This window comes from Alosa pseudoharengus, unplaced genomic scaffold, assembly GCF_046254945.1.
Source record: "Alosa pseudoharengus isolate Yale_2024_CS ecotype anadromous, Long Island Sound unplaced genomic scaffold, YU_APseudo_1.1 YU_APseudo_1.1_scf_22, whole genome shotgun sequence".
Classification (NCBI taxonomy): domain Eukaryota; kingdom Metazoa; phylum Chordata; class Actinopteri; order Clupeiformes; family Clupeidae; genus Alosa; species Alosa pseudoharengus.
The window spans coordinates 1,801,776-1,810,864 of NW_027468680.1; the positions used below are offsets into that span (position 1 = coordinate 1,801,776).

Here is a 9,089-nt window from a genome sequence, read left to right on the forward strand (position 1 = left end):
ATGTAACTCCATTGTTGCTAGGTTGTTGTTGTGGGTAGTTAAGGTGGTTGCTGGGGCGTTGCTAGGGTACATATGGTGGTTGCTATGCTAAATAACTTGGTTGCTATGCTGGTTGCTTGGGTAATCATGTTGGTTGCTAGGTTGACATTATAGTGGTGTTTGCTAGGTTGTTGCTAGGGTAATTACGATGGTTGCTAGGGCGTTGCTAGGGTACATATGCTAAATAATAAAGTTGCTTTGCTGTTTGCTAGGGTTAAAGCCAAACCATGCATATAAAGGTCATGTACATAGTCTACTGTGGATCTACAAAGATCTGTTTGGCAAGGGTGAGAAACAGCACCTTTACAACTGCTGCTGCCTAGGCATTGAACTGGGCTTCATTCCAGGATTCCAACGGTACCTCATGTTTGAAAATCGGACATAAGGGTCAAAAGTTACATGCACACACCTTCACAGACACAGCCAGCCCAGCCCAGCCCAGCCCGACCCAGCCCAGACCAGCTCCTATTAGACAGCCCAGCCCAACCCAGCTCCTATTAGACAGCCCAGCCCAGCCCAGCCCAGCTCCTATTAGACAGCCCATCCCAGCCTAGCCCAGCTCCTATTAGACAGCCCAGCCCAGCCCAACCCAGCTCTTATTAGACAGCCCAGCCCAGCCCAGCCCAGCTCCTATTAGACAGCCCAGCCCAGCCCAGCCCAGCCCAACCCAGCTCCTATTAGACAGCCCAGCCCAGCCCAGCTCCTATTAGACAGCCCAGCCCAGCCCAACCCAGCCCAGCCCAGCCCAGCTCCTATTAGACAGCCCAGCCCAGCCCAGCCCAACCCAGCTCCTATTAGACAGCCCAGCTCAGCCCAGCCCAGCCCAGCCCAACCCAGCTCCTATTAGACAGCCCAGCTCAGCCCAGCCCAACCCAGCTCCTATTAGACAGCCCAGCCCAGCTCCTATTAGACAGCCCAGCCCAGCCCAGCCCAGCTCCTATTAGACAGCCCAGCCCAGCTCAGCCCAGCCCAGCCCAGCCCAGCTCCTATTAGACAGCCCAGCCCAGCCCAGCCCAGCCCAGCCCAGCTCCTATTAGACAACCCAGCCCAGCTCAGCTCAGCTCCTATTAGACAGCCCAGCCCAGCTCAGCTCAGGTCCTATTAGGCAGCTGCCAGATGGCTTAGAACTCTCCCTCTCAGATGTCATAATGGGATGCCGCCGTTACAAGATACCGCCGTTACAAGATACCGCCGTTACAAGATACCGCCGTTACAAGATACCGCCATTCATTTCAATGGGGCCACAAAACGACGAAAAACGGGAATAATGCAAAAACGGCAAGGGGCAGTCACACGACATTTACAACCAAGATACGCCGGTTGGGGCCTGAATTTACCGCGTCGATAGCTCAAACACTCCGCAAGCCTACTAATAATGTGACGTATTTTATATTTTATTACTCAGTTACCATTAGTCAGTGTGTCTTGGCTTTTTGGTTTGACCTTTGGTGTGTCTTGGCGTGTGTGTGTATGTGTGTGTGTGTGTGTGTGTGTGTGTGGTTGTATGTGTGTGTGTGTGTGTGTGTGTGTGTGTGTGTGTGTGTGTGTATGTGTGTGTGTATGTGTGTGTGTGGTGTGTGTGTGTGTGTGTGGTTGTGTGTGTGTGTGTGTGTGTGTGTGTGTGTGTGTGTGTGTGGTTGTATGTGTGTGTGCGTGTGTGTCTGTGTGTGTGTGTGTATGTGTGTATGTATGTGTGTGTGTGTGGTTGTGTGTCTGTGTCTGTGTGTGTGTGTGTGTGTGTGATATAAAAACTCACCTGAACAGACAGAGGATAGCACTGCCGGTCGTCAGGGCAAACAGAGACAGACTGTGACCTAGTGTGTAGAGAATCCTCACTACCATGTAGAACACCAACTACAACACACACACACACACACACACCATGAGGAGAAACACCAGCTACAACACACACACACACACACACACACCATGAGGAGAAACACCAGCTACAACACACACACACACACACACACACACACCTTATGCTGCGGGGCCTCTGCTCCACACACACTGGTGATGTTGGGGAAGACGTCAGACCAGCCCTCAGCTGTGCAGTTCCTACTGATGAAACCTAGAGGGGGCACACCACACACATCTCTAATAAACACGCACACACACACACACACACCTCTAATACACACACACACACACACCTCTAATACACACACACACACACACACACCTCTAATACACACACACACACACACACACACACACACACACACACCTCTAATACACACACACACACACACACACACACACACACACACTACTAGATAGATAGATAGATAGATAGATACATACTTTATTGATCCCCAAGGGGAAATTCAAAATACTAACAGAATAGAATAGAATAGAATAGAATATACTTTAATGCCCCCATGGGAAATTTGTCTTGGACCCATCAAAGCATACCCCAGTACATACATCAACACAGACACACACACACACACACAGACACAGATACAGACACACACACACCTCTAATACACACACATCTAAAACACACACACACACCATGTCTGTCGAAGAGGCTCTTAAGGACAGCAGGACAGGGGATAGTGATCGTCTGACCAGCTTCGGCCTGACCCCAACACAAAATGCGATCCCAGAATCCTTTGCACCCGGTACCTGTGAATGTAAAAACGGGTGACTTTGGGGGTGAGCACAAACGCACACACACACACACACACACACACACACAAACGCGCGCGCACACACACACACACACACACAGGGCCGGAGTGGGGCCACTTTTCAGCCCGGGAGTTTCAGGCCCAAGACCGGCCCATGTTTTCCATAGTGGTGGAAATTGGATAAATGAAGCAACATTTCAGCTTTTATCCTGTAGTTTTTATTAGTAACATGGTTCAACAAATGTGTAAAGGTTATAATTCACTTCAACTGAGAAGTTAACAAAAAATATTCCACTATTCCACAAGTTAACAAAAACAGAAAGAAAGAAAACAGAAAGAAAGAAAGAAAGCCTTTGAAATGTAGCCTATCCCACGCTTCCACAAAGAGGCATATTGAACTAATGTTTAGGCTATGTTTTTGCATGAGTAGGCTATAATGTTGTTTGGTGATTTAGCCTACTCCTTTCTACACCCTCTTCTGAGCAAACAAGGCATATATGTTTATCATGTAGCATAATTGCTCTTTCTTACATTAAATAACTAATTTATCCTCTCTACTTGTCCCTGTAGTAATGGCCTCCTCATCACTAATTTCGGGCTCATCATTTTCAGTGGTCGACTGGTTGATCTGCTGCTCAGAGGCTACAATTTTTATTGCATATGCCTACACAGATCATGCTTCAGTTTTGTTATCAATATTTGCATACTGCAAAGTCTATGAATCGGATACAAAAGGCTAATTTTAAAGTAATTTAATATGTTGCTTGCGAATAGCTTGACAACGCTACAAACGTCCAATATTAGCCCAAAAATTACATTGTCAATAGGCTAATCATTGCCTAGGCCAGTGTTTCCCAAAGTCTGGGTCGCGACCCACGGGTGGGTCGTAGAAGACTTTATTTGGGTCGCCAGCACAATTTATGTTGTGTTAAAGGCCTAACTGATACCATTTGTCATTTGATACCAGGAAAGCTAACAGTTTTCTATTAGGATGTAGTTTGCTAACTACCACAGTCACGGTTTTGTCATAAAAGCTCATGAAACTGGCGCATGAAACGGCGGGACGAACGCATCGGAGAGGGGGTGCCAGAGCATGGATATCTATTATCTACCTCTCAAAATGAAACCGTTCTGTGGGGCGCCTCCCATGTACCTCGCAGTTGCAAACTACAAGGGACATGAATCCGCCTATTTGCAACATTAACAGATACCAGCTCCTCAACTTTACCGATTCAAATCTAGTGACCGCGCTGTCAACTAAAGCAGACATCCATAGACCGGACATAAGGCCATTCAATTTGCATGTAGATAGTTTCGATTGTAGATTCAATCTTTAAAGTTAATAGCAACCTCCTCACATTCTTATTTCTGATTTAAAATGCACAACAGTGCATTATAGTCTACAATTTAAATGGGCATTTTAAACACTATTCCTCTCGTTTTCTACTTCGCTATCTCCAAAGTAAAGGCGCATTCTTCCGGCTATTGCGCAAAAGCCTCTTGTTCTGATATAACGACTATACAATATAATATAATATAATACAACAATACAATATAACGACTTGAGTTATTTGCTGTTTACATCGGAATTGACGTCCACAGTGTTTATGTATTTTTTAGAAATACAGGAACAGCTTACTATGCTGACGAATGACGACTGCGCAACATGCGAGAATTTCCCCAAACTCTCAGATGCACATTAAAACGTATCTTTTCAGTAGTCATTTCCAACTTTTCACGCTGATGGTGCTCAAAATGCAACACAACCGTGTTCAAAGCAGGATCTATCTATAGAGATCCTATAGCAATGTATGGTTGGGGAAGGCATAGAAAAGTTGGAGAACCTGTGGCCTAAAACAATATTGGTGGTTGCAGGGTAGATTTGAAGTGAAATGGTTCGCGATGGTCTGTCATTTAAAAAAAAAAGTGGGTCCCCAGAAAAAAAGTTTGGGAAACACTGGCCTAGGCTATCTCTCTTTACCAGTTGCCACTTTTGTCTGTAATCTGGAAGCTTGGCACATTTAGCAGTATTCTACCTGGCCGTTTCATCCCTCCTGGCCTCTTTCTACATCCATCCTTCCTGACGCTTATGGCTACTGTAGGGCCGGCCCGGCTATCCGTATCTGAGAAAACTTTTTGGAAAAGACGGGCTATATGGACCCAACCAACTCTTTTTGGGAGGGGAGAACTGCCTCACATGGTAGGCTACAACCCATACAGAGGCAACGGTGCCATGCACAGAATGCGGAACGTCTTTACTTTAAGAGAAGTTAGACTAACTTGACAAATGTCAATATTTTTTTTCCTCGACCGGCCCAAAAGTGAAGCGGCCCACCGGGAATTCTCCCGATTCTCCCGATTACCCACCCCAGGCCTGCACACACACACACACACACACACACACACACACACACACATACACACACAAACGCACACACACACACATAGATGGATAAATAGATACTTTATTTATCCCTAGGGACATTTTAGGCATCCAGTAGCTTATACAATCATAACACAACAAACACACACACACACATATCTCACTAAAAAAATGTAAAGAGCATGATAAGGTGCTATGGTGGAGTGTCTGTATTGACCATGATACGGTGCTATGTTGGAGTGTGTGCTATGGTGGAGTGTGTGGAGTGTGCTATGGTGGAGTGTGTGCTACGGTGGAGTGTGTGGAGTGTGCTATGGTGGAGTGTGTGCTATGCTGGAGTGTGTGCTATGCTGGAGTGTGTGCATTGACTATGATAAGGTGCTATGGTGGAGTGTGTGTGATGACCATGATAAGGTGCTATGGTGGAGTGTGTGCTATGCTGGAGTGTGTGCTATGCTGGAGTGTGTGCATTGACTATGATAAGGTGCTATGGTGGAGTGTGTGTGATGACCATGATAAGGTGCTATGGTGGAGTGTGTGCATTGACTATGATAAGGTGCTATGGTAGTGTGTGTGCATTGACTATGATAAGGTGCTATGGTAGTGTGTGTGCATTGACTATGATAAGGTGCTATGGTGGAGTGTGTGCATTGACTATGATAAGGTGCTATGGTAGTGTGTGTGCATTGACTATTATAAGGTGCTATGGTAGTGTGTGTGCATTGACTATGATAAGGTGCTATGGTAGTGTGTGTGCATTGACTATGATAAGGTGCTATGGTGGAGTGTGTGCTATGCTGGAGTGTGTGCTATGGTGGAGTGTGTGCATTGACTATGATAAGGTGCTATGGTGGAGTGTGTGTGATGACCATGATAAGGTGCTATGGTGGAGTGTGTGCAATGGTGGAGTGTGTGCAAAAGTGACCAGTGCAAAAGTGACCAGTGCTGGGTGGAGTGTGTGCAAAAGTGACCAGTGCAGGGTGGAGTGAGTGAAAAAGTGACCAGTGCAGAAGTGACCAGTGCAAGGTGGAGTGTGTGCAAAAGTGACCAGTGCAGGATTGACCAAGATAGCGACGCAGACGCATCGCGACACCCTGTGTCTCCGGATTTTGTGTCTCTCGGGATTTTGCAAATTAGTGGTAATATGCTTGTTTATTTAAAGTATTTTTGGTAAAAACAGTTTAGCGTACACCCGACAGGAACTTTTGGACATCGGTTCCTGCAATCCCGACATCTTTATCAGCGTAATCGCAGAGATTGCTAAGGGGCTCTCGTGGAGGACTTCGATCGAGGCTAAAGCTAACTCCACATCGACTTGCTCTTCCAAGTATATTTACTCTTTTGATCCCGTGAGGGAAATTTGGTCTCTGCATTTATCCCAATCCGTGAATTAGTGAAACACACTTAGCACACAGTGAACACACAGTGAGGTGAAGCACACACTAATCCTGGCACAGTGAGCTGCCTGCAACAGCGGCGCTCGGGGAGCAGTGAGGGGTTAGGTGCCTTGCTCAAGGGCACTACAGCCATGCCTACTGATTGGGGTTCGAACCGGCAACCCTCCGGTTACAAGTCCGAAGCGCTAACCAGTAGGCCACGGCAACCCTCCGGTTACAAGTCCGAAGCGCTAACCAGTAGACCACGGCAACCCTCCGGTTACAAGTCCGAAGCGCTAACCAGTAGGCCACGGCTGCCCCTTCCAAGCCTTTTCCTGGCCAATGTTCATTCCCTAGTGAACAAAATGGACAAACTGCAGCTGTGGATCACCACACACAGATTGATTATGGACTGCAACTGCAACAGCATGATTCTCACAGAAACTTGGCTAAATAGTGCAATACCCAACAGCGCTATCGAGCTAGCTGGACGCTGAATTCTCCGTGCCGATAGAACAGCTGACTCCAGTAAGACCAGAGGTGGGAGTTTGTGCATTTATGTTAACAAAACGTGGTGCACGGACACCACCATCACCGAGAGTCACTGCTCAGCTAACCGAGTATCTCATGGATACACGAGTATCTCATGGTTAAGTGTAGACCTGTAGAGTTTACATCAGCTGTAGTAACAGCAGCCTATACCACCGGATGCTAATGCCAAGGATGCTAATGCTAAGCTTGCCATGAAAGAACTGCATTCAGCCATCAGCAAACAACAAACTCTGCATCCCGAGGCAGCCTTCATTGTCGCGGGTGACTTCAACCACTCAAATTTAAAAACTGTACTGCTCAAATTTCATCATAATGTATCATGGCCCACAAGAGGAGACAATATTTTAGACCATGTCTACACAAACATCGCTGGTGCCTACAAAGCCGCTCCCCTCCCCCACCTAGGACACTCAGATCACCTCTCATTGTTTCTACTTCCCAAGTATTCAGCACTCATCAAACGTGTGAAACCAACAGTGAGGGCAGTCAAAGTCAAAGTGTGGGAGCACTTCAGCAGCGTTTTGAAAACTGAGGTTCGAAATTCAGGCCACCCATGACTCCCACACGGACATTGATTCATATGCTTCCTCCGATCTGGACTGTATCAACTCCAACATCAACAGTGTCACCACCCCCAAACGGATTACAACGTTCCCTAATCAGAAGCCATGGATGAACAGTGAAGTCAGACTCCTGCTGAAGGCACGAGATATCGCATTCAGATCAGGTGATGCTCAAGCCTATAGGTCATCCAGGGCTAACCTGAAAAGTGGCATCAAGAAGGCCAAGCACAATCACAAGCTAAGGATTGAGGATAATTTCAAGAACAACTCTGACCCCAGACACATGTGGCAAGACATCCAGGCCATCAACTCTGACCCCAGACGCATGTGGCAAGGCATCCAGGCCATGACAGATTACAGAACTACTAACCCAACCGCCCTTTCACCGACACCTTCTTGCCTGATGAGCTGTTACATCACATTTAGCAGACACTTCTTGACCAAAGTGACTTACATATGTCAGCTATATTACAAGGGACCACATTGTCCCCAGAGCAACTTGGGGTTAAGTGCCTTGCTCAAGGGCACAACGGTGGAAGCTGGGAATTTAACCGACTTTCAGGCTACTGCACACTAGCCCAGCTCCTTAACCACTACACTACCACCGCCCCGATGAGCTGAACCACTTCTATGGCCGCTTTGATAGGGACAACAAGGCGGTGGCCATTAAGGCTGTGGTCTCTGCAGATCACCAGCCCCTCACACTCTCCACCACCGATGTGTGTGCAGCACTGAGCAGGACTAATGCGTGCTTTAAAACCATCTCCATCGTGCCGGTGCCAAAACACTCCACTGCAACAAGCCTTAATGACTTACGTCCAGTTGCACTCACCCCCATCATCATGAAGTGCTTCGAGAGGCTGGTCCTGCCCCATCTTAAGACCTGCTTACCCCCCTTCCAATGCGCCTACCGTCAGAACAGGAGCACAGAGGATGCCATCTCTACTGCACTTTACTCTGCCCTGTCCCACCTTGACAATAGCAACACCTATGTAAGAATGCTGTTCATTGACTTAAGCTCAGCATTCAACACCATCATCCCCTCTAAACTGATCACCAAACTCAGAGAACTGGGCATCAATACCTCCCTCTGTAACTGGATTCTGGACTTCCAAACCAACAGACCTCAGTCTGTTAGGTTAGATAACCACACCTCCTCAATCATCACCCTGAATACCGGCGTACCACAGGGATGTGTGCTGAGCCCTCTCCTCTACTCCCTCTTCACCTATGACTGCACACCTGTACATGGCTCTAACATCATTGTCAAGTTTGCAGACGACACTACGGTGATTGGTCTCATCAGCAACAACGATGAAACGTCCTACAGGGAAGAGGTCCAGCACCTAACATTGTGGTGCACTGACAACAACCTGGCTCTCAACACCAAGAAGACCAAAGAGCTCATTATGGACTTCATGAAGTCTAAAGCTGGCACACTCACACCCATTCTTATCAGCGGGACTGAGGTGGAGCGTGTCACAAACTTCAAGTTTCTGGGTGTCCACATCTCTGAGGACCTCTCTTGGGCCCTCAACAC

At 47.3% G+C, this 9,089-nt stretch overlaps 1 protein-coding gene across 1 annotated transcript in view; it reads right to left on the reverse strand.

Moving 5' to 3' along the window:
• LOC143139470 (vasoactive intestinal polypeptide receptor 2-like) overlaps positions 1 to 8,424 on the reverse strand; it is a 38,085-nt gene extending 29,661 nt beyond the window's left edge. The window contains exons 1-4 of the mRNA XM_076300058.1: positions 8,382 to 8,424; positions 2,557 to 2,670; positions 2,019 to 2,110; positions 1,796 to 1,893 (exon numbers count right to left, since the gene is read on the reverse strand). Of these exons, the coding sequence (XP_076156173.1) occupies positions 1,796 to 1,893; positions 2,019 to 2,110; positions 2,557 to 2,670; positions 8,382 to 8,424 (347 nt within the window). The remainder of the gene's footprint in view (positions 1 to 1,795; positions 1,894 to 2,018; positions 2,111 to 2,556; positions 2,671 to 8,381) is intronic.
• Between the last annotated feature and the right edge of the window lie 665 nt (positions 8,425 to 9,089).